Here is a 25858-nt window from a genome sequence, read left to right on the forward strand (position 1 = left end):
AAAGCTTCTTTCCAGCAGGTTTTCAATGAATGTATAAATCTTTTGCAGCAGTAGTATATATAATGTGCACCTGTACACCAGGCCTGTGCCGGCTGCAGTGGAGCCTGTAACGTGTACACACACAATCACAATACACACACACTGTTGCGACCTAACGTTTCCCTCAATCAATCGTGGCAGAAGATGCAGAATACAGAAGAGACGCAGGAAACGTCAGATGCAGCCAAGGTTTATTATAAATACTCCTCCCGGGATAAGGAGCCGCCGTCGCCCATTTGCAGTAACAATAAGAGGCGACTGTCAGGATCTGAGTGACAGCCAGCCCACATCTAGTGACTGCACTTCCCTCCACCCCCGTATTCCTGCACTTCAATTAACTGACCCTCCTGTGGCCAAGCAGACAGGGCTGAACCATTGTTGGTGGAGGGGGGAGAGAAGATGCCACAACCCATTGTTCTTTCCTACAATATTCGGACTAGTGCAGACGAGCAGCTTGTGGCTGGACGAGCATCGGCATTACATAGATATTTGTAACATATGTGATAATGACGACATTGGCAATGAGAGGGTTATCAAATAAAACCATGGACACTTCTCGTTAACCCTTGCAGCAGCTGCCGCCGCTCTATGATAAAGTGAATGGGACTGTGGCGTCTTGCATCGGGAAAGGTTAACAAAGTCATAAAAGAAGAGAAGGAAGATGCATGCGGAGAGCGTAACACGTTGTACCCATGGAGTCCAGGCCTTAAAGGGGCAGAGACGAGTGGACAGATCTCAGTTGCCAGAACTGCAGGAGGAGGAGCGGCCGGGGTCCAGCGCCCAATTCACATGAGACGGCGGCTCCTGTTCTCTTCTGAAGAGGCAGACGTCACATCCGCTGAGTATTCACACATCGCTGAGTGCCTGACGGAGAAGAAGGACGGAAACGTGTTAGGCTAGTTTCACACTTGCGTTGGACGGGATCCGTAGCATTGCGTTATGTGACGGATGCAACGGATGCGTTGCATATAGTGGCACAACGCATGCTACAGATCGTACAAAATAACGCAGTCCGTTATAGTTTTTTTTCCTTGACTTTACACATCTGAGCATGCGCAGTTGTGTAAAGACAGCTGCGTTAACGGAATCCGTCAAATGACGCATTCTAACGGAATCCGCCACCATAGGCGTCCATTATAAAAACAACGGACGCCAACGGATTCCTGCAGATTGCGTTTTTTTGACACTCCGCCAAGTGCAGAAAAACGCTACATGCTGCGTTCAATCCGCTAGACGCAGCGTCAAAATAACGCCGCTGCGTCGTCTAGCGGATGCAACACAGACACTTGTGTTACAGTGCGTCGTCCATACAACTCTATGGAGAATAGCGGTCCGTTAACGGACTGCGCTATTCTCCATAGTGACGGAATGCGCTGAACGCAAGTGTGAAACTAGCCTTAGACAATGAAACGTCAGCAAAATCATCGGCGGAGACGGGCGTGCATCATACACACACAGCGGGTGCCAGCTGCGGACATGCTGGGAGTTCTAGTGTTGCAGAGGTTACGCCCCGTATAGCACAGAATATCCCAACCTGCTGGAGCTGTGCACAAAGATTCGCAACACCCTGATCCAGCGGCCATGCCGGTATTCTCTGCTGCCGGATCAGAGCCGAGGCCTCCTCTTATCAGGCGGTGCCTCATTCGAGACGTTCTGGAGCGAAATCACGTTGCAATGATGACATGATACCGGGCCTGATCCCCGGAGGAGACGGCCACAGGGCTCTGGACCAGGGTCCTGCGGATCTCCATGACCCACCTTTCGTGTAAACTCTGGGAGAACGAACGCCGCCCGGTGAACGTTGGAGTTGTAGTATCTGAGGTTCATCTCGTCCACCTGCTCCTGGGTCAGCGTCCGCACCGGATCCCGGAAACTCGTGTTCTGCAAAAATGGAAAAAAAGGTAACACTTCTGATCTCACTGTAACACTAACCCCTCCTAGGGGCGCATTCAAATATCCGTGTAGTGTGAGGCGCAGACGGACCGCGGGTCTCCTGACCCCAACGTGCCAGCCTCATATAGGACTATGGTGGAGTTCAGCTCTGGAGACCCGCAGCCGCTCTGGGCATCACGACGCTCGGATGAGTGAATGCAGCCGGATCCTCGGAGGACGGGGGGGGGGGGGGGGGGGGGATGTGAAACTGGAATCTCTCTTTAGGAACAAGAACCGAAAAGGTGGTCTCACTCACTGGGTTTTTGCTGCAGAGCATGAAGCCGATCTGGCCGCTGGGGTAGGTGGGGATGGTGCAGTAACCGTACTCCACCACCGGGAACAGCGTCTTACAGAACTGGTGCATCTCCTTAATAAGGTCCAGGTGCAGCCACTGACACTCCCCTGAGGAGCAGACAGCAGAGGGTTAGTAGAGGAAGCGGCCACGCACCGGGCGATCGCACATGACGGGGGGCTCACCTTGACAGCAGAGGATCCCGCCCTCCCTGAGCGCCGTCTTCATCAGCTGGTAGTAAGACTCTTTAAAAAGGGACTCCGCCGGACCTGAGGGCGAAAATGATCACAATGAAGGAACAGAGCGGCGCCAGATTTCTCCACGACGCCGTTCCGGCAACCATCACCCCCCAAATGTGGAGACAATGGTTGGTGGACTGGAGGTCACAACTGGCAATGACCCTTCTGGCTGCCCGTATACCCACCATAATTGGGCGTCATAGGAGAACACCAGTAGCGCAGTATATAGATTAAGCCATCAAACAATCGCAGGTTCTCGGCCTCTAAAGGAACCAAAAATTAAGTAAAAAAAATATAAAAATCCTGATCTCACCGACGGGGTCAGAGGAGTCCGTGATGATGACGTCAAACGCGTCTTGGTTCTGTTTCATGAACTGGAAACCGTCGCCCACGTGCAAAGTGAGTTTGTGGCTGGAGTAGCCGACGGCCATGCCCGGCAGATACCGCTTGGAGACATTGATGACCTCCTGGAAGGGAAAGGTCCTGATTGGTCCGGTCCCAGCAGCCATATTGGGGTGGGGGTGTTGCAATGCTAGGAGGGTCCAGATGCTGGTTCTGAGCCCCCGGCACTCACCTCATCAATCTCACACTGCACCACAGACTCCACGGACGGGTGCTTCACCACCTCCCGCAGCACCCCCCCATCACCGCCTCCGATGATGAGCACCTGAGAAAGGGAGGAAGAGAAAACTAGTCAGTCTGCAGACCCTCAGACTTCTGTCGGGGTCTTTCCACTCCTCACTCCCTCCATATTGGTCTGGAGATGGTGCTTGGTATCCACTACAGACAGACAGACTTGAGGGGAGAGGGGTCTGCTGCAGCCAAAACCGTAAAGAACTACATTATGCACACACACGAGCCAGAGGAGCAGGTCTTGGGCGGGGGGGATTTGGCCTATGAATTCCTGCTGCCTGTGAGGGGCACTTACCTTCTTCGGGTTGGGGTGACTGCACAGCGGGAGGTTTGCGATCATTTCCTGATAGGAAAACTCATCTCTCTCCGTGCACTGGATTAACCCGTCCAACACCAGCACGTTCCCGTACGTCTTACTGCAAGACAGTCACATGATGCACATTACCCACCAGCCTCAGATGCACAATCTGTACACCAGGGGGCGCCACTGATGACGAGAGGACAGAGGAGAATAAGAGGGCGCTACTGATGACGAGAGGACAGAGGAGGGCGCTACTGATGGCAACGGGAAGAAGGGGGTGCCACTGATGACGAGGAGAAGGGGGTGCCACTGATGAAGAGGCGACAGGAGGAAAAGAAGTGGATGCCACTGATGACAAGGGGAAAGAGGAGAAGGGTGAGCCAATGATGAAGAGGGGACAGGGGCAGAGAAGAAGGGGGCGCCACCGATTATGAGCAGATAAAGGAGAAGGGGGCACGACTGATGAAGTGGGGACAGTGGAGAAGTAGGGGGTGTCAAGAGGGGATAGAAGAAGAGAAGAGGGCACCACTGATGAAGAGGGGACAAAGGAAGAGAAGAAGGGGGCGCCATTGATGAAGAGGGGACAGGGGAGGAGGAGAAGGGGGTGCCACTGATGAAGAGGGGACAGAGGAGAAGAGGGCACCACTGATGAAGAGGGGACAGAGGAAGAGAAGAAGGGGGCGCCATTGATGAAGAGGGGACAGGGGAGGAGGAGAAGGGGGTGCCACTGATGAAGAGGGGACAGAGGAAGAGAAGAAGGGGGTGCCACTGATGAAGAGGGGACAGGGGCAGAGAAGAAGGGGGCGCCACCGATTATGAGCAGATAGAGGAGAAGGGGGCACGACTGATGAAGTGGGGACAGTGGAGAAGTAGGGGGTGTCAAGAGGGGATAGAAGAAGAGAAGAGGGCACCACTGATGAAGAGGAGACAAAGGAAGAGAAGGGGCGCCATTGATGAAGAGGGGACAGGGGAGGAGGAGAAGGGGGTGCCACTGATGAAGAGGGGACAGAGGAGAAGAGGGCACCACTGATGAAGAGGGGACAGAGGAAGAGAAGAAGGGGGCGCCATTGATAAAGAGGGGACAGGGGAGGAGGAGAAGGGGGTGCCACTGATGAAGAGGGGACAGAGGAGAAGAGGGCACCACTGATGAAGAGGGGACAGAGGAAGAGAAGAAGGGGGTGCCATTGATAAAGAGGGGACAGGGGAGGAGGAGAAGGGGGTGCCACTGATGAAGAGGGGACAGAGGAAGAGAAGAAGGGGGTGCCACTGATGAAGAGGGGACAGAGGAAGAGAAGAAGGGGGTGCCACTGATGAAGAGGGGACAGGGGCAGAGAAGAAGGGGGCGCCACCGATTATGAGCAGATAGAGGAGAAGGGGGCACGACTGATGAAGTGGGGACAGTGGAGAAGTAGGGGGTGTCAAGAGGGGATAGAAGAAGAGAAGAGGGCACCACTGATGAAGAGGGGACAGAGGAAGAGAAGAAGGGGGCGCCATTGATGAAGAGGGGACAGGGGAGGAGGAGAGGGGTGCCACTGATGAAGAGGGGACAGGGGAGGAGGAGAAGGGGGTGCCACTGATGAAGAGGGGACAGGGGAGGAGGAGAAGGGGGTGTCACTAATTACAGACACAGGTAGGAGCGGTGGCGGGGTGCGTCTGCGCTGATGATGATGGCGCACTTGATACACTGATGGGCAGATATAATACACTGCACAGGACAGGGGGCGATTACTGAACCTTCTACAACTACACAGAACAGTGAGCCTACTACACTACAACTCCCAGCATGCCTGCGTACAGCCATGGGGCAGATGTGGTCATGTCTCTAAATCTGAGCCTCCATTCACCAGCCCTTCCTATGTCATCCCTGCAGTTTGATGCTGTGGATGATGGGGGTGGACAATTCAGGTGCAGCAGAACTACAACCCCCAGCATGCCTTGAGCTGCAGATCGGCTGTGCTCTGACTCTCCAGCTGGGACAGGACTACAGATCCCAGTGTGCCCACACAGAGGCATGCTGGGACTTGTAGTTTTGCAGCGGGAGGTCTCGGTCACACATTGTCCTGCGGTTTTAGAAGGTTCTACAGAGGGGACACGTGACCCGAGCGCTGAGCAGGTGCAGCTCACCTCCGGAACACCAGGATCTCCTGGAAGGCGGACTTGTGGTGGTGCAGCACCTCCTCCACCTGCAGGGACATCGCCTGCCCCGGCCACAGGCTGCATGTCTCCCGGAACCAGCCATCCCGGACCGGCAGCTCCATGGCGGCCCCCTGAGCTGTGCACGGCGCACACTAACCTGCTGCGCGCCACGTGCATGACGGCGACCAATAGAAGCGCCAGGGGGCGGGGCCTCACGACTGGTGTATTAGGGTGACTCGCCACGTGGTGCCAGGCAGAGGGGGACGCCCACATCACTGTCGCCATCTTTAATACTGGCACAGGAAATTTCAGGCACATTGTGTTTCGGGCGTGTTGGAGACACAAGCGGTAAATGGACACGGGCTCATCTACTGAAGACTCCCCCTCAAAACATGACCACGCCCCCTGGGCTGGCAGTTGTGACTAAACCCCCCTCCCCCACATTCAGCACCGTCCGCCCCCCCCACATTCAGGATCAATCCCCCCCCCCCAATTCAGAACTGTCCCCCCCCAATCAGGACCATTGCCCACGCCATTCAGAACAGTCCTCCCCCACATTCAGGACCACCCCCTCCCAATTCAGATTGACATTTTGGAGACGATCAGACGCGGCCGGGGCGCGGAGTTTCTTTAACCTTTTCCCCTGCTCTATTATTGATTTTGCGCGTTGGTCTGTCCCCCGGTCCTGCCGCCATCTCCTGGAGCTGCTGACAGCCCCCTCGGTCCTCCCGGGCGCCTGCACAGGGGGTGTCGGGTCACTGGTCTGATATAGACAGATTTCCCTGGGAACGGCCTCTATTGTCATTTCATTGCTCCTTATTTCCTCATCATGGACAATCCCTTTAAGGGAGACTGATGCGCCTTCCTTCAGGTCCATTTCCCTCAGTCTCTGCAGCCGCTGCAGACAATCCCTTTTACTTATCGGTGGTTTATTTGCTTTCTGAGCATTAATGAAGGCAGATCCCAGCACCAATCCCAGGAATCAAAGCTGCAGTGTAAAGTATGGAGGAGGGACAGAACAATACGGCTGAGGCAAGAGATGCATTTCAGACTCCCATGGAACCACTGCGGCCGACACAATAAATAGCAGGTAAGCGCTGCCAGAGGTGCGGCCGCCTCCAGACCCTGCCGTCGTGTGACCGCGCAGTTACCCGGGAGCTTTTCTGTAAGATCAGCAATGTAGAAAAACTCCGTATCTGAGCTGCAGTGTAAAGCAGGGAGGACAGCAGTCGTCTTAATCTAAACACCGTGTGATGGGCCATTTCTTTAGTTTCTGTGCTGGCCCAAAGCAGAGTTTACAGAACTGAAACCAATGACCCGACAGAAGCCTTCAGTATATAAAAACTTTAATAATAAAAGACAGCAGACAAAAGCAGACGAGCGAAGAGCAACGCGGCTCCCTCTTTATGGATCTGGTTATCTCTTCGGCCAACTGTGTCTGAAGCCCTGAACGAAGAACGTAAAAGACAATTAATATTGGCATCAGGTATTATAGGGTTCACTCAAATATAAAAAATCCTCAAAAGGTAGTGGTGAAGCCGGGAGTTCAGCTGGAAAGGACTCGTGGGAGGAAAACGGCAAGAATGCAGAAGAGAAGCCTAGAGATGCTGATTGGCTGACAGCGCCTGACACACCCCCTGACAATGCCCCTCCCACACTTCCTTTCCAGCTGGATGCCAGCCACACAGCAGCTTCTTTGTTGGAGATCTCCGGACCCTCGCAGATCCTTTCCTCTGCAGTCTCTGGTACTGACCTGTTTGACTTCCCCCGATGAAGGACATGCTCTTGTTTCCCATTGGCTGGTTCGCTTTCTTTGATGATGGATTTTTCTATAAAACAAAAATGGAAGAATTGTTAATTCTAACATCAAGAGTCACAATTTACTGCCTGCTGCAAAATACATCTCTGAGGTCACCGCTTACGGTCAGCATAGGGCAGATCTTACCTTTCCTTGCGGGACCTGCTGATTGGGGTCAAAGTCAGTCTGACTCTTCACATTGCTGCTGCCTGTGGGGGACACGAAGACAATCGGCTCAGATCTAGAGATCGCAGGAAGGAACTACGGCTCGCAGAAGAACAAGCACCGCCGGAGCCCATGGCGCACGGGGACGAGGGGGCGCACGGGGACGAGGGGCGCACGAGGACGAGGGGGCGCACGAGGACGAGGGGGGCGCCGGATCCCAAGGCACACGAGGACGAGGGGCGCCGGATCCCAAGGCACATGGGGACCTTCATCCACAGAGACTTCCACCACATACTCCGGCACCCACCTGCAAATACTTTGAAGTTTGATTTGCTGTAGTCAAATGGAGTAAACTGCGCCTGAACCGCCGGCTCCACAGCCTCTTTTAGGTGTTTGGAGCGTTTGTCTTCTCCGGGCGTCTCAGGGCCCGATTCACTAACCGGGACGATCACGCTTCTTGCCGGCGTCTTCCTGCTGCTGAAGAAGAAACAGACAAAAGAAACCTAAGAAACTCAAGTGCAGCTCTGGAGTATAACACAGGATATAACTCAGGATCAGTAATGTAATGTATGTACATAGTGACTGCACCAGCAGAATAGTGAGTGCAGCTCTGGAGTATAATACAGGAGGTAACTCAGGATCAGTGATGTATGTACACAGTGACTGCACCAGCAGAATAGTGAGTGCAGCTCTGGAGTAGAATACAGGAGGTAACTCAGGATCAGTAATGTAATGTATGTACACAGTGACTGCCACCAGCAGAATAGTGAGTGCAGCTCTGGAGTATAATACAGGAGGTAACTCAGGATCAGTAATGTAATGTATGTACACAGTGACTGCACCCGCAGAATAGTGGACTGCAGCTCTGGAGTATAATACAGGAGGTAACTCAGGATCAGTGATGTATGTACACAGTGACTGCACCAGCAGAATAGTGAGTGCAGCTCTGGAGTAGAATACAGGAGGTAACTCAGGATCAGTAATGTAATATATGTACACAGTGACTGCACCAGCAGAATAGTGAGTGCAGCTCTGGAGTATAATAAAAATTGTAACTCAGGATCAGTAATGTATGTACACAGTGACTGCACCAGGAGAATAGTGAGTGCAGCTCTGGAGTATTATACAGGATACATCTTACCTTGACCTGTTCTCGCACAGATTTCACATTTGCAGCATTATTTTTAAACTCTGTTTTGGCTTTTTCTCGAGCATCTGTAAAAAAAAATAAATCAGATGATGATGATGATAATAGAGTGATTGGTGCACTGATCTCAGCAGTGAGCGGCACCTTTGTCCGCCTGCCTCCTCTGTCTGGCCTCCTCCTTGGCCCGGGCCTCCCTCTCTTGCTGCGCGATGCTCACCAGCTTCCATCGGTTACTGATCTACAAGAGAGGAGATGACGCGGCTCAGTCCTCTGTCCCGGAGAGATGGGGGCACCGCTGCACACGGCACACAGCGCTGAGAGATGGGGCTCCGCTGCACACGGCACACAGCGCTGGAGAGATGGGGGCGCCGCTGCACACGGCACACAGCGCTGGAGAGATGGGGGCGCCGCTGCACACGGCACACAGCGCTGGAGAGATGGGGGCGCCGCTGCACACGGCACACAGCGCTGGAGAGATGGGACGCCGCTGCACACGGCACACAGCGCTGGAGAGATGGGGGCGCCGCTGCACACGGCACACAGCGCTGGAGAGATGGGGACGCCGCTGCACACAGCACACAGCGCTGGAGAGATGGGGGCGCCACTGCACACAGCACACAGCGCTGGAGAGATGGGGGCGCCGCTGCACACAGCACACAGCGCTGGAGAGATGGGGGCGCCGCTGCACACGGCACACAGCGCTGGAGAGATGGGGACGCCGCTGCACACAGCACACAGCGCTGGAGAGATGGGGGCGCCACTGCACACAGCACACAGCGCTGAAGAGATGGGGGCGCCACTGCACACAGCACACAGCGCTGGAGAGATGGGGGCGCCACTGCACACAGCACACAGCGCTGGAGAGATGGGGGCGCCACTGCACACAGCACACAGCGCTGGAGAGATGGGGGCGCCACTGCACACAGCACACAGCGCTGGAGAGATGGGGGACGCCGCTGCACACAGCACACAGCGCTGGAGAGATGGGGATGCCGCTGCACACGGCACACAGCGCTGGAGAGATGGGGATGCCGCTGCACACAGCGCTGGAGAGATGGGGGCGCCACTGCACACGGCACACAGGCGCTGGAGAGATGGGGGCGCCACTGCACACGGCACACAGCGCTGGAGAGATGGGGATGCCGCTGCACACGGCACACAGCGCTGGAGAGATGGGGGCGCCGCTGCACACGGCACACAGCGCTGGAGAGATGGGGACGCCGCTGCACACGGCCGCACAGCTCTGGAGAGATGGGGGCGCCGCTGCACACGGCACACAGCGCTGGAGAGATGGGGACGCCGCTGCACACGGCACACAGCGCTGGAGAGATGGGGACGCCGCTGCACACGGCACACAGCGCTGGAGAGATGGGGGCGCCGCTGCACACGGCACACAGCGCTGGAGAGATGGGGGCGCCGCTGCACACAGCACACAGCGCTGGAGAGATGGGGGCGCCGCTGCACACGGCACACAGCGCTGGAGAGATGGGGGCGCCGCTGCACACGGCACACAGCGCTGGAGAGATGGGGCGCCGCTGCACACGACACAGCGCTGGAGAGATGGGGGCGCCGCTGCACACGATACACAGCGCTGGAGAGATGGGGGCGCCGCTGCACACGATACACAGCGCTGGAGAGATGGGGGCGCCGCTGCACACGACACAGCGCTGGAGAGATGGGGGCGCCGCTGCACACGACACAGCGCTTGGAGAGATGGGGGCGCCGCTGCACACGACACACGCGCTGGAGAGATGGGGACGCCGCTGCACACGACACAGCGCTGGAGAGATGGGGGCGCCGCTGCACACGACACAGCGCTGGAGAGATGGGGGCGCCGCTGCACACGACACAGCGCTGGAGAGATGGGGGCGCCGCTGCACACGACACAGCGCTGGAGAGATGGGGGCGCCGTTGCACACGACACACAGCGCTGGAGAGATGGGGGACGCCGCTGCACACAGCACACAGCGCTGGAGAGATGGGGGCGCCACTGCACACAGCGCTGGAGAGATGGGGGCGCCGCTGCACACGATACACAGCGCTGGAGAGATGGGGGGCGCCGCTGCACACGACACAGCGCTGGAGAGATGGGGGCGCCGCTGCACACGACACACAGCGCTGGAGAGATGGGGACGCCGCTGCACACGACAGCGCTGGAGAGATGGGGGCGCCGCTGCACACGGCACACAGCGCTACTCACCTCAAACATCTTCGTATTGGGGTCCAACTTTGCCGCTTGCGAGACGTGAGCCCCCCGAATATCAGATGGAAGGAACTGAAGGAAAAGAAGGGGTTAACCCTGAATACACCGAGGAGAAGCAAAACATCACGGGTGACCGCGATCTCCAAATTTTTATAACCAAAAAATCCCCATCATTATGTGATGAAATTTTCATTCTTCTCCAGATGTTTGCAGTCAGTGAATGGAAGCACGGGTCTGTTCAGGTCTTTAGCCTCCACATCCTCTGGACACAAAAAGCTCAATTTACTGTCAGCAAGCAGAGATCTTCACCTTCCTCATCACCGGACAGTTATGGTATATTCACAAGAATTGTGCATTATCCCCTCCCCCGCGCCTGGACATGGCCCCCCCCCCCCATCTATGGAATCGGCCATTATTAAGATCTCTATTTGCTGACACAGGAGCAGCGCTCATGGCCGAGGATCTGAGGGGCCTGAACCCCACGGGCACCATCAGCGCAGGTTTGTCTAGATGTAGAGATGAATATTCCCATTCACTGACAGCAATCACAGGTCCTAAAAGAAACCAAAACCCATACAAATCAGCAGAACGTGCGGCCGTGGAGGCCGAGACGCCTCACCATGCGGAAAGGGTTGTTGAAGGACTCCAGGATCGTTCTCGCCTTCAGCTGGGACGTGGAGAGTCCGTCCGACTCGTCACCAAAGTCTTCAGGGTCCTAGAAGAGAGGACGCTGTCAGTGAGACCCAGCGCAGGACTACAGGGCGCAGAGCAGGACAAATCCAGAGGACAGCGACTCTGCTGCCCCCTACTGGAAGAGGTAATCCTGACAGTATAGAAGGACACGGCCCGGTCACAGGACCGGGATAGAAACCTCACAGATTCCCCGTCTGCTGTTTTGGGATTCTTGTCCTCATCCATGAGACGTGTCATTACTTCCAGTAGATGGCAGCAGAGGGCCGGACTTCTTCCTCTGATTGGAGCATCGCATTGCCTATACGTCTTTTTAAAGGGCTTGTCCCCTTTCAGAAAACTGATCCCTAAATGCACAGTTCAATGTAAAACAAAAAAAAAAAAAAAAAGCTTTCCTTGCCCTCCCCCGGTCCAGCGTTGGGTCAATGGCACTATATTTTAGCTGCAGTGGTGACATCGATCGATAACGCTGCAGCCAATCACTGACTTTGCCTACAGCGTTGACGACATACCACCACAGCCAAATGACAGCAAAGACTCAGTGATGGACCGGGGGAGGGGGAGTAAACCAGTTTTTTTTTTTCTACCGGAGCTGACCGATTGGCTGCAGTTTTTTTTTTCCTTTTTACAACTAGCTGCACATAAAGAAGTTTTCTGAATGGTGACAACCCCTTTAAGGAGAAACCTAGTGGACGCTGTGGGGGGGGGGGGGGGGGGAGGGGGATTCTCTGCCTTGGTCTCTTTGGTGCGTCCTGCGCGTTACTTACACTGAAGCATGTGATGGCGGCCTCGGCTCGTACGGAGACCGGACCGTGCGCTGACAGAGGGGCAGGATCCTCCTCACTGAACAGGCGGCCCGCGGAGACTTCTACAACTGGAGCAAAGCAGAAGAGCGGAGAGGGGTCACTTACTTTCCACCATCACGTGCGGCCATACAGAGAACATGGAGATGGTGCAGATCCTTGTACATAAGGATGGAGGGGCCGTCTGCACTGAACTAGAGCACAACCCCAAAACACAAGCCCCTCACCTGCCCCGGCCATGACGAGCTGCTCCATGGGGGATTTGGACAAATCGTGAGGACCAAACAGGAGACTCTCCATTTTCTACAGGAAGAGAAGACCTGTAGTTACTGACCGCTGGTCACTAGGGGGCAGTAGTTACCACATTCAGAAATTGTCCTACCTCAGGGTTCGGCATTGGGCCCTTCTTTTTCGCAGAACTTGTTTCCGACTACATGGAAAAAAAAAAATAAGAGTCAAGAAAATGACATTGGTCCTGTCCAAACTCAAGCAAACATTACCGAAACCGTCCAGTGTAAAATCCTTCACCCCTCCCTTAAAGGAATATTATCGCAATCTCGATCGGGGGGTCCGGCTGCCCGGACTCCCCCCCCAATATAGTTTCAGCAGGGACCGGATATATACAATAAAATCTAACTTTAATTAAAATATGGAGATGACTCCACGCAAAGTGCAGAATAACAATGCTTCGGTCTCACCATACAGCCGCAGCCCGGAGAGGATAGCTGCAGGGGAGGCCGTATCCACCTCGCCCCATGCAATCTCTCCTGTCCTGACAGTGCCAGAGGGCGGCCTATCCCACTACTCCTGCCCCTATTGTCAGCACTCCGCCATTGGGCCCGGATGTTACCATGGTCCTGTATACTACTGCAAATACGTTACCAAGTATAACGTTGCCGGGGCGGTGCTCAATGTATGCACACGCTGGCCGAGTGCCAACATGGTTATCCTCCCGAGTCCCTATACAGACAGAACGGCCCCCGGCACTATATAGCTTATCCGCCGTAATCTTCAGTATAGCCAATGCAAACGTTTTTTGGTTTTTTTTTTTGGGGGGGGGGGGGGGGGCGCCAAGTTGGATCCCCTCCTTGAGATAAGGGATAGTTTCAGAAAATGAAAATTTAACAGGACCACAGAACTGCAGTCATTGAGTTCATAGAAATAAATCATTGGCTTGTGCTAGTGATGTGTGCTAGTAAGTGGTGGAAAGAAAGCTCCAGCACCTGTAGTGCTGGAGAAATGAGTATGAATAGGAGCTGTGCACTCCGAGAGGATGACAGATAGCAGCTCATCAGAATAGGAGCATAGACGGCCGTGTGCAGCAAAAGCGCGCTTGTAATGTCAGAAATTCATAATAGGACGTCGATCGATTGATAAACCAAATCAACAATTTTAGTGACCCAAAAAGACTTTTCTAGGACATTAGAAAACAAAAGTCTTGTCTTTCTACCTTCATCAATGGCTTCTCCCGCGCTCGCTGAATGAGGAGAATCAGCTCATTAATCTGCTGCCGCACGAGAGGAGGAACCGGGTTACAGCAGGCGATGATCCCCTGCGGCTCCCTGCAACAGAAAAGACCATGCTAGAGACAGAAGAGCTGAGGTGGAGCGCGCAGGAGCCGGCCCCCACCCCACACCGGGCAGGTCAGGAGCCGGCCCCCCACCCCACACCGGGCAGGGCAGGAGCCGGGCCCCCCACCCCACACCGGGCAGGTCAGGAGCCGGCCCCCACCCCACACCGGGCAGGTCAGGCCCCCACCCCACCCCACACCAGACCAGACCAGGAGCGGCCCCCTCCCACACCAGGAGCCGGCCCCCATACCTCGCCGCGGCCCCCGGATCACCAGCTGCTCTGAACTTCAAGGGGGGGTTTGTGTGTCCGCACAATCACTGTATATAACTGTCTACTATATTCGGCACATTCCATTCTCACTGCACTGCACACCTCCGCTTGCTGTTACTGAGTAGACATCTCATGCCCTTGTTCACACTCCGCTTACACTTACTTGGGAATTTCCTCTGAGATTTTCATCAGCATGTGGTTGGGCAGCACGTACCTGGACCAGACAAGAAAAGGGCATGAGAAGACACAGAACGTGGGCAAACAACAGGCGGAGGACGTCCTCTACCGTCTGGAGACTCACCCCGTGCTCTCATCCTCCTGCCGCGCCATCTTGTCTCTCCAGGCAAAGAGAAGGCGGAAGGCGGCCAACTGCTGAGAGTTCAGATGTCTCTTCAGCTTCTGGTAAAGCTCCAGGTACGAATCCTCTGTAAAGATCGGCTTCATAAACCTCTGTGATAAGGAGCAAAGACGACAACGTCACAGGGTGCAAAAACTACAATACCACCCCCTATAACTGCTATAATACTGCCCCTATGTACAAGAATATAACTGCTATAATACTGCCCCCTGTAACTACTATAATACTGCCCCTATATACAATATAACTGCTATAATACTGCCCCTATGTACAAGAATATAACTGCTATAATACTGCTCCTATGTACAAGAATATAACTACTATAATACTGCTCCTATGTACAAGAATATAACTGCTATAATACTGCCCCCTATGTACAAGAATATAACTACTATAATACTGCCCCTATGTACAAGAATATAACTACTATAATACTGCCCCTATGTACAAGAATATAACTGCTATAATACTGCCCCTATATACAAGAATATAACTGCTATAATACTGCCCCCTATGTACAAGAATATAACTGCTATAATACTGCCCCCTATGTACAAGAATATAACTACTATAATACTGCCCCTATGTACAAGAATATAACTACTATAATACTGCTCCTATGTACAAGAATATAACTGCTATAATACTGCCCCTATGTACAAGAATATAACTACTATAATACTGCTCCTATGTACAAGAATATAACTGCTATAATACTGCCCCCTATGTACAAGAATATAACTACTATAATGCTGCCCCTATGTACAAGAATATAACTACTATAATACTGCCCCTATATACAAGAATATAACTACTATAATACTGCCCCCTATGTACAAGAATATAACTGCTATAATACTGCCCCCTATATACAAGAATATAACTACTATAATACTGCCCCTATGTACAAGAATATAACTACTATAATACTGCCCCCTATGTACAAGAATATAACTGCTATAATACTGCCTCCTATGTACAAGAATATAACTACTATAATACTGCCCCTATGTACAAGAATATAACTGCTATAATACTGCCACTATGTACAAGAATATAACTACTATAATACTGCCCCCTATGTACAAGAATATAACTACTATAATACTGCCCTCTATGTACAAGAATATAACTACTATAATACTGCCCCCTATGTACAAGAATATAACTGCTATAATACTGCCCCCTATGTACAAGAATATAACTGCTATAATACTGCCCTTTTGTGATAACATTACTCCACCTTCAGGCAGATGTCTTTGCTCCTCTGCCAGACGAGCTGGAGGACGTTCTTCTGGCCATTGTCCACATTGAGCAGCTCGGTCCTCATGCGGTCGTAGATGTACAGCAGGTAGTGGGTATCGGCGCGGGCGTACTGCAGCATCTCTTCTGGCAGTGGTCTGGAAATCCAATGTAGCTCATGGTCACAGGATCTCCTCACCGGTGGGTGAAGTGAGAGAAGGCGCGAGGCTTCCACTTACCGGATTCTCCAGTCAGCGAGCTGGTATTTCTTATCGGACTCCACGTTGCAGTAAAGTCGGAGCAAATGGTCCAGAGAGTTCCTCCCGAGGCTGAGCAGACGAGAGGCCTGATGGGTATCAAACATGTTGACAACGTACAAACCAAAATCCTTCTGGAGCCACTCAATGTCTGAATCTGCCCCATGAAAAACCTACAGGAACAAAATACAAATTACATTAATTATCCTGTATTATACTCCAGAGCTGCACTCACTGTTCTGCTGGTGCAGTCACTGTGTACATACATTACATTACTGATCCTGAGTTACCTCCTGTATTATACTGCAGAGCTGCACTCACTTTTCTGCTGGTGCAGTCACTGTGTACATACATTACATTACTGATCCTGAGTTACCTCCTGTATTATACTGCAGAGCTGCACTCACTATTCTGCTGGTGCAGTCACTGTGTACATACATTACATTACTGATCCTGAGTTACCTCCTGTATTATACTCCAGAGCTGCACTCACTATTCTGCTGGTGCAGTCACTGTGTACATACATTACATTACTGATCCTGAGTTATATCCTGTATTATACTCCAGAGCTGCACTCACTGTTCTGCTGGTGCAGTCACTGTGTACATACATTACATTACTGATCCTGAGTTACCTCCTGTATTATACTGCAGAGCTGCACTCACTATTCTGCTGGTGCAGTCACTGTGTACATACATTACATTACTGATCCTGAGTTACCTCCTGTATTATACTCCAGAGCTGCGCTCACTATTCTGCTGGTGCAGTCACTGTGTACATACATTACATTACTGATTCTGAGTTACCTCCTGTATTATACTCCAGAGCTGCACTCCCTATTCTGCACAGTGTACACCAGCAGATTTTTTCAAGACATATTGAGAGATTTTATTAGTTAAACTGTTCCTTACTGGACTAAATGAAGGAGGCTGTTCTAGTCTTAACACTAAATCCGGGAAAGGACCCGGCTCCTTCAGGGGCCACAATCGCCGGTTGATGTAAATCTAAACAACCAAGGTTTTCGCCAGTAGATTGATTGAGGTTATCAGGGAATTGTTCCATGAAGATCAGTTTGGTTTATGCTTAATGCATCCACAGCAGCTACTCTAAGACGTCTGCTCCTCAATCTTCAGACGAGCTCCGGGGGCGGAGGTCGGGCGATCACGTCTTTAGTGAAGAGCTTCACTTTCGGGCGGGCGGGTTTCTGTCCTTATGATATTGCTTTAATCCGTGTGCCTTATAGTCCTCCATCCACTTGGCTCCGAGTGAACGTTCACCCATTAAAATCATTTACCCTGCAGCGAGGCAGCAGGCAGGGATGTCGCCGTCACCTCTTTTTTGCGCTGGCAGTTGAGTCGTTGGCAGTTGAGTCGTTGGCGTCACCGGAAGGAGTCAGGAAGATTGGTGGGACTTCGATGTGGGGAAGTAGAGCAGTGCGTCTGTATGCGGGGGGCAGGTCACGGTTTATGGAGGACGAGTTGGAGTCAATAAGTAATGGATATGGCGGCGGCATTTGGCCGATGGTCTGGTGTATTAATTAGCTGGGATAAGTCGCTCCCCATCACCCCTGGCCATCCCCTCAAACACTGACACAATCCAGACTGAAGAATTAAATGTCTGGCTCTCCCGATGAGTATATGATGTGTATTGCACAACCCGTATTCAACTGATTGAGAACGGTGAACACCCGGGCCAGACCCACACCCGGGCCAGACCCCCGATATTGGTTATCAGTGGAGGGAACCTTATAAAGGTAAACTAGTGCCCCAACTACTTTACCTGTTACATAGCGCCCCCTCTTGGCTTCCCTCCCCCCGCATATTTCACAAAGTACAAACCAAGTTTAGAGAACTAATTTAATGTAAACAACAGGGTCGGATCAAATTGCAAAAACCCTTCCGTGCAGTGAGGACGCGGGTGGGCCCGACAGTCCAGACCTGCGGGTGGGCCCGACAGTCCAGACCTGCGGGTGGGCCCGACAGTCCAGACCTGCGGGTGGGCCCGACAGTCCAGACCTGCGGGTGGGCCCGACAGTCCAGACCTGCGGGTGGGCCCGACAGTCCAGACCTGCGGGTGGGCCCGACAGTCCAGACCTGCGGGTGGGCCCGACAGTCCAGACCTGCGGGTGGGCCCGACAGTCCAGACCTGCGGGTGGGCCCGACAGTCCAGACCTGCGGGTGGGCCCGACAGTCCAGACCTGCGGGTGGGCCCGACAGTCCAGACCTGCGGGTGGGCCCGACAGTCCAGACCTGCGGGTGGGCCCGACAGTCAAGACCTGCGGGTGGGCCCGACAGTCCAGACCTGCGGGTGGGCCCGACAGTCCAGACCTGCGGGTGGGCCCGACAGTCAAGACCTGCGGGTGGGCCCGACAGTCCAGACCTGCGGGTGGGCCCGACAGTCCAGACCTGCGGGTGGGCCCGACAGTCCAGACCTGCGGGTGGGCCCGACAGTCCAGACCTGCGGGTGGGCCCGACAGTCCAGACCTGCGGGTGGGCCCGACAGTCCAGACTTGCGGGTGAACGCCATTGTATCACAGTTACATTCCCATGGCTGGGGCAAAGGAAAACATACGAGGAAATCGGGGGCTATTGTTGTGGCACAAAATTCAGAATGGACCTCACCTCTGAGTGACAGAGGCGGCAGTGTTTCTGGGACGGGAACCCCCAACCCCTGACACTGTGTGGGATACCGGAAAAAAGATATATGGCTATTACCAGATGGACGAAATATACCGCCATATGGCACAACCCAATTCTTAGTGATTTAGAGGAAACAGAGGAATTTACATGGCATCGACTGAACACAATCCTCACCATTAACAGTCTGAGCAAGTGTATGGAGTCGGGGTCTCAGCGGACCCCGCATGTGGATCCTGAAATCCTGCACAGTGATGAGTGTATCGGGGGGATCGGCCTCTGGTTTGCAGGAGGGATCGGGATTACTTTCCGAATGTTTCCGTTGTCTGTAAATTGTTTGGATTTCTCTCACAATGTAACGACATATGTTTCTTTATCAATAACAACAAGCAATAACAATCCTCCGCTCGCGGTCTCGCCCCTGGGGTCCTCACCTTGACGATGGCGGGGTCGGTGAAGCTCTCGTTCAGGATGTAGAGGTCTCCGCGCAGCTCCAGGACGTCGATGATGTAGTCGTCGGTGCGGGTGGAGATCTGCATGAGGCAGGTGAGGCCCAGGAAGCTCCGGTACGAGTGATGCTGCGGAGGAAGCACTCAGCGATATTGTCTGCACCCCGAATACTCAGCATTGCCCCCCGACAGCCCCCGGGAGCTCCTCACCTCCAGATCTACGGCAAACTCCGAGCACCGCAGCAGCTTCTCATTCAGCTGCACCAGATCGTCCAGCGTGGAGATCAGCCGACAGCTGGACTCGCTCAGGGGGCAGGAGGGCTGAGGACAACACAAGATCAGAGTCTGCCAGCAGTGTAAAGCATGGGGGTTTGTGTGTACACACTCTTCTAACCGTCATCATAAAATATCAGGTTCATACTAAAGAGATTACACAGCCTTTGTGAATACAGCCCTCCATACTTTACACTGCAGGCTGCATAAGTTGAAAATATTTACAGTAATTTTCGGATTATAAAAATAAACTTTTCCTCACAAAAACCGTATAATCCAAATGTTGCTTACTGGGGATGGTGGAGCAATGTTGCGCTGGGGCTGCGGGCCGAGGACGCTGCGCTGGGGCTGCGGGCCGAGGGCGCTGCGCTGGGGCTGCGGGCCGAGGGCGCTGCGCTGCGCTGGGGCTGCGGGCCGAGGGCGCTGCGCTGGGGCTGCGGGCCGAGGGAGCTGCGCTGCGCTGGGGCTGCGGGCCGAGGGAGCTGCGCTGCGCTGGGGCTGCGGGCCGAGGGAGCTGCGCTGCGCTGGGGCTGCGGGCCGAGGGAGCTGCGCTGCGCTGGGGCTGCGGGCCGAGGGAGCTGCGCTGCGCTGGGGCTGCGGGCCGAGGGAGCTGCGCTGCGCTGGGGCTGCGGGCCGAGGGAGCTGCGCTGCGCTGGGGCTGCGGGCCGAGGGAGCTGCGCTGCGCTGGGGCTGCGGGCCGAGGGCGCTGCGCTGGCGCTGCGCTGGGGCTGTGGGCCGAGGGCGCTGCGCTGCGCTGGGGCTGCGGGCCGAGGGCGCTGCGCTGGGGCTGCGGGCCGAGGGCGCTGCGCTGGGGCTGCGGGCCGAGGGAGCTGCGCTGCGCTGGGGCGCCATCCTGAAAACAGACTGTGTGGACTTCAAAATAATGGCACCTGGAGTTGGTGTGTGTGCAGACGGCGCACTCGGCTTAAGAACTGTCCGCATGCGCCGCCAGGCGCCGTTTTCCTTAAGTCAGCTGCTGAGAGATCAATGGGCCGGAGGCGGCACGTGCGCAGATGAGATCTTGCGCCATTATTTAAAGCCCGCACAGCGTGGCGCACCCTCTGCCTGTAACCACAGTGCAGCCCCCGCAGCATCACCCCATTCCACCACCACCCCTGCCTCCAGTGACCCTGCTCCACCACTGGATTGTAAGACTGACCCCTTTTTCCACTCTAAATTTGGGGTGCGTCTTATAAACCAGAACATATGGTATACATTGTGTTGGGTGGCAGAGGTCTGCTCAGTATATTCCCCCCATTAGGCGATATACTGTGACGTATTAATATCATTGCTGCAGGAGCCCCCCGTGCTGTGGACCCCCCAATTCTCCCCGTACTCACCTGGATCTCCGGCATTTTTAGGGAAGACTCCAAAGGAACAAAGTGATCGAGTTCATACTGATAGGGGTGCGAGAACCTAGGAAAGAAGAAGAGCAGCAGGTCACAACAGCCAGCCGCATGATAAAGGAGACAATAGCGGGGCCAGCGGTGACGGGCTCCTCCTCACATGTCGTCCTGGGGCTGCTCCATCCTCTGCTGGTGGATGAAGTCGGCGAGAGCGGCGGGGACGTCCCGGTCCTCAGGACGCTGCTGTCTGTCCCTCCTGGTCCTGAGAGCTGACACAAGGGTGAAACCCCGATTAGCAGTCTCCATGGTAACAGACTACAGACACTGTGTAGTCAGCGGTCACACCCTTCCTCCGGCGGTCACCTCTGATCTCACCTTCTGGCAGCGGTTTCTGAGCGTTGGGTTTCACAAAGATTTTGGGCAGGAACGGGGTGTTGGAGTTATCGATCTTCTCCTTGAACCTGAGCTGCGGTCGGGGGATGTTCTTGGCGTGAAGAAGCCGGAAAGTCTCCGCTTTGCCTTTCTTGCTGGAGTCGCTGCCCTATAGACAAAGAAGTGGAAGGTCAGCTCTGGAGCAGACTGCAGCTCACCGGCATTACCCGCCGTGCGGCAGCTCCTCCATGCTTTACACTGCAGCTCTGCTTCATCAGTTTGGTTGCTCTCTATAAGCACAAATCTGCTGCACGAGGACTAAGCCATGATAGGTGAGGAGGGGCTCAATAAGTGGGGGGAGGGGAAGGGGCCTGACCAGCTGCTTAGCGCCTCTTTCACGTCTCACCTTCCGATTCCAGCTGGACACGATGGTCTTCGGGGGCTGCAGCCCGGCAGGGAGGATCGGCTGCTGGGTCCGGTTCACGCCGGTGGCTTCATCAAGCAAAATCCCCTGAAACGAAAGATACCTGTAACTCCCCGTCCCCCGCAGCAGTGGCAGCCCGGGGAAGGGGGGGATCATGGGGGGTACTCACCACTCGCTCCAGGACGGCATCATTGGCGTCAACCAGCAAATCAAACTTGTCCTCCAGCGCGGTGACCCGACTGCGGTCCTGGAGGTGACTGCGGCAGCCATGATACTGCATGACACGGCTCATACTGCGGGGGAGACAGAAGAGGGTGAGGACAGAGCCAGCGGGCGGGGGAGGTCGAAGAAGAGAATTAGGGAGGGAGAGGGCGGGGGCCACGACATTGGCGGAGGGAGAGGGCGGGGGCCACGACATTGGCGGAGGGAGAGGGCGGGGGCCACGACATTGGCGGAGGGAGAGGGCGGGGGCCACGGCATTGGCGGAGGGAGAGGGCGGGGGCCACGGCATTGGCGGAGGGAGAGGGCGGGGGCCACGGCATTGGCGGAGGGAGAGGGCGGGGGCCACGGCATTGGCGGAGGGAGAGGGCGGGGGCCACGGCATTGGCGGAGGGAGAGGGCGGGGGCCACGGCATTGGCGGAGGGAGAGGGCGGGGGCCACGGCATTGGCGGAGGGAGAGGGCGGGGGCCACGGCATTGGCGGAGGGAGAGGGCGGGGGCCACGGCATTGGCGGAGGGAGAGGGCGGGGGCCACGGCATTGGCGGAGGGAGAGGGCGGGGGCCACGGCATTGGCGGAGGGAGAGGGCGGGGGCCACGGCATTGGCGGAGGGAGAGGGCGGGGGCCACGGCATTGGCGGAGGGAGAGGGCGGGGGCCACGGCATTGGCGGAGGGAGAGGGCGGGGGCCACGGCATTGGCGGAGGGAGAGGGCGGGGGCCACGGCATTGGCGGAGGGAGAGGGCGGGGGCCACGGCATTGGCGGAGGGAGAGGGCGGGGGCCACGGCATTGGCGGAGGGAGAGGGCGGGGGCCACGGCATTGGCGGAGGGAGAGGGCGGGGGCATTGGCGGAGGGAGAGGGCGGGGGCATTGGCGGAGGGAGAGGGCGGGGGCCGGGGCATTGGCGGAGGGAGAGGGCGGGGGCCGGGGCATTGGCGGAGGGAGAGGGCGGGGGCCACGACATTGGCGGAGGGAGAGGGCGGGGGCCACGACATTGGCGGAGGGAGAGGGCGGGGGCCACGACATTGGCGGAGGGAGAGGGCGGGGGCCACGACATTGGCGGAGGGAGAGGGCGGGGGCCACGACATTGGCGGAGGGAGAGGGCGGGGGCCACGACATTGGCGGAGGGAGAGGGCGGGGGCCACGACATTGGCGGAGGGAGAGGGCGGGGGCCACGACATTGGCGGAGGGAGAGGGCGGGGGCCACGACATTGGCGGAGGGAGAGGGCGGGGGCCACGACATTGGCGGAGGGAGAGGGCGGGGGCCACGACATTGGCGGAGGGAGAGGGCGGGGGCCACGACATTGGCGGAGGGAGAGGGCGGGGGCCACGACATTGGCGGAGGGAGAGGGCGGGGGCCACGACATTGGCGGAGGGAGAGGGCGGGGGCCACGACATTGGCGGAGGGAGAGGGCGGGGGCCACGACATTGGCGGAGGGAGAGGGCGGGGGCCACGACATTGGCGGAGGGAGAGGGCGGGGGCCACGACATTGGCGGAGGGAGAGGGCGGGGGCCACGACATTGGCGGAGGGAGAGGGCGGGGGCCACGACATTGGCGGAGGGAGAGGGCGGGGGCCACGACATTGGCGGAGGGAGAGGGCGGGGGCCACGACATTGGCGGAGGGAGAGGGCGGGGGCCACGACATTGGCGGAGGGAGAGGGCGGGGGCCACGACATTGGCGGAGGGAGAGGGCGGGGGCCACGACATTGGCGGAGGGAGAGGGCGGGGGCCACGACATTGGCGGAGGGAGAGGGCGGGGGCCACGACATTGGCGGAGGGAGAGGGCGGGGGCCACGACATTGGCGGAGGGAGAGGGCGGGGGCCACGACATTGGCGGAGGGAGAGGGCGGGGGCCACGACATTGGCGGAGGGAGAGGGCGGGGGCCACGACATTGGCGGAGGGAGAGGGCGGGGGCCACGACATTGGCGGAGGGAGAGGGCGGGGGCCACGACATTGGCGGAGGGAGAGGGCGGGGGCCACGACATTGGCGGAGGGAGAGGGCGGGGGCCACGACATTGGCGGAGGGAGAGGGCGGGGGCCACGACATTGGCGGAGGGAGAGGGCGGGGGCCACGACATTGGCGGAGGGAGAGGGCGGGGGCCACGACATTGGCGGAGGGAGAGGGCGGGGGCCACGACATTGGCGGAGGGAGAGGGCGGGGGCCACGACATTGGCGGAGGGAGAGGGCGGGGGCCACGACATTGGCGGAGGGAGAGGGCGGGGGGCCACGACATTGGCGGAGGGAGAGGGCGGGGGCCACGACATTGGCGGAGGGAGAGGGCGGGGGCCACGACATTGGCGGAGGGAGAGGGGCGGGGGCCACGACATTGGCGGAGGGAGAGGGCGGGGGCCACGACATTGGCGGAGGGAGAGGGCGGGGGCCACGACATTGGCGGAGGGAGAGGGGGGGGGGGCCACGACGTTGGCGGAGGGAGAGGGGGGGGGCCACGACGTTGGCGGAGGGAGGGAGGGGGGGCCACGACGTTGGCGGAGGGAGAGGGGGGGGCCACGACGTTGGCGGAGGGAGAGGGGGGGGGCCACGACGTTGGCGGAGGGAGAGGGGGGGGCCACGACGTTGGCGGAGGGAGAGGGGGGGGCCACGACGTTGGCGGAGGGAGGGGGGGGGGGCACGACGTTGGCGGAGGGAGAGGGGGGGGGGGGCACGACGTTGGCGGAGGGAGAGGGGGGGGGGGCACGACGTTGGCGGAGGGAGAGGGGGGGGGGCACGACGTTGGCGGAGGGAGAGGGGGGGGGGGCACGACGTTGGCGGAGGGAGAGGGGGGGGGCACGACGTTGGCGGAGGGAGAGGGGGGGGGCACGACGTTGGCGGAGGGAGAGGGGGGGCCACGACATTGGCGGAGGGAGAGGGGGGGCCACGACATTGGCGGAGGGAGAGGGGGGGGCCACGACATTGGCGGAGGGAGAGGGGGGGGCCACGACATTGGCGGAGGGAGAGGGGGGGGCCACGACATTGGCGGAGGGAGAGGGGGGGGCCACGACATTGGCGGAGGGAGAGGGGGGGGCCACGACATTGGCGGAGGGAGAGGGGGGGGGCCACGACATTGGCGGAGGGAGAGGGGGGGGGCCACGACATTGGCGGAGGGAGAGGGGGGGGGCCACGACATTGGCGGAGGGAGAGGGGGGGGGCCACGACATTGGCGGAGGGAGAGGGGGGGGGCCACGACATTGGCGGAGGGAGAGGGGGGGGGGCCACGACATTGGCGGAGGGAGAGGGGGGGGGCCACGACATTGGCGGAGGGAGAGGGGGGGGCGACGACAATGGTGTCGGGAGAGGATGGGAATGGGGCTGCCCCGTCTGCACAGTCCCTGCTCCTCGGCGGCTCTTACCAGTGCAGCAGGCGGTCGCCCTGCTCCTCACAGAAGGCGCGGAATCCGGGGAAGCTGCGGTAGAAGTCGTACTCGTCCCCGCACTGCGGGAGGCCCGTGGAGGCTTTCGTGGCCCGGACGACCGTCCCCAGAGCGTGCTGGAAACAGACAACGAGGTGTCAGGCTGAGGGGCTTCACCATAGAGGCGCTCCACACGGAGCTGCACCTCAGGGGTGGGGCCGATACCTGATCATGTGTAAGCTCCGCCCCTTTGTACATTTTATAGACTATGCGGGTCAAAAATCTGGTGTAAAACTGAAACATAACCCATAGCAACACAACACCGTGCCGAACTACAACTCCCAGCATGCCCTGACAGCGGCTGCTGCGCCATGGGACGTGTAGTTTGGCAGTAATCACGGGTTGGGGATTTCTGCCACTGATAACACGGAGTTGTGCTCTGCAGCCATTAATGCTGGCGGCGCACACGTCCGTCCGGGGATCACAGTTTTCCTCCATTATCCCATGATGCACAGCGTCTGTTACGGCGCTGACTAGTCTAAATTACCGACCTTCACAAACGCATCGGTGTCCGTGAAGCCGGGGATGGGCTCTGCCGGCCGCTCTGCGCTGCCCCCGGGAGTCGCCATGGCGCTCGGCACGCCGGCAGCGGGCGCAGACATCTTGCCACGGAGCTGCGATGGTGTCGGAGGTGAGACGACGGCACTCTGGGAA

At 57.1% G+C, this 25858-nt stretch overlaps 2 protein-coding genes across 2 annotated transcripts; both read right to left on the bottom strand.

Moving 5' to 3' along the window:
- Positions 1-213: 213 nt before the first annotated feature.
- Positions 214-5743, bottom strand: SRM (spermidine synthase). The gene is made up of 8 exons (XM_075328988.1): positions 5561-5743; positions 3431-3551; positions 3077-3169; positions 2816-2969; positions 2449-2532; positions 2228-2373; positions 1798-1920; positions 214-903 (listed from the first exon to the last, which is right to left on the bottom strand). Exons 1-8 carry the CDS (start codon positions 5692-5694, stop codon positions 886-888), a joined length of 873 nt encoding a protein of 290 aa, XP_075185103.1. The 5' UTR covers positions 5695-5743; the 3' UTR covers positions 214-885.
- Positions 5744-6901: 1158 nt separating this feature from the next.
- On the bottom strand, positions 6902-25858 carry EXOSC10 (exosome component 10). Its single transcript, XM_075328631.1, is given in 26 exon segments — positions 6902-7018; positions 7325-7401; positions 7518-7579; positions 7843-7978; positions 7980-8012; positions 8677-8750; positions 8827-8920; positions 10883-10957; positions 11505-11600; positions 12343-12449; positions 12606-12681; positions 12761-12808; positions 13829-13940; positions 14384-14434; positions 14522-14670; positions 15822-15978; positions 16060-16250; positions 19148-19291; positions 19373-19483; positions 20776-20851; positions 20942-21050; positions 21157-21322; positions 21560-21664; positions 21747-21870; positions 25145-25281; positions 25696-25858. Coding segments are annotated over 26 exon segments (2721 nt in total). The 5' UTR covers positions 25807-25858; the 3' UTR covers positions 6902-6918.

Source organism: Anomaloglossus baeobatrachus, chromosome 11, assembly GCF_048569485.1.
Source record: "Anomaloglossus baeobatrachus isolate aAnoBae1 chromosome 11, aAnoBae1.hap1, whole genome shotgun sequence".
Lineage (NCBI taxonomy): Eukaryota > Metazoa > Chordata > Amphibia > Anura > Aromobatidae > Anomaloglossus > Anomaloglossus baeobatrachus.

What these genes read in the sequence shown, in the direction of transcription:
- SRM (XM_075328988.1), bottom strand. Translation starts at nt 5,694, where the DNA reads ATGGAGCTGCCGGTCCGGGATGGCTGGTTCCGGGAGACATGCAGCCTG. An exon ending in GGACTCCTCTGACCCCGTCG is followed by an intron (nt 2,533 to 2,815) that starts GTGAGATCAGGA and finishes TTTCGCCCTCAG; the next exon opens with GTCCGGCGGAGTCCCTTTTT. An exon ending in CGGGATCCTCTGCTGTCAAG is followed by an intron (nt 2,374 to 2,448) that starts GTGAGCCCCCCG and finishes TCTGCTCCTCAG; the next exon opens with GGGAGTGTCAGTGGCTGCAC.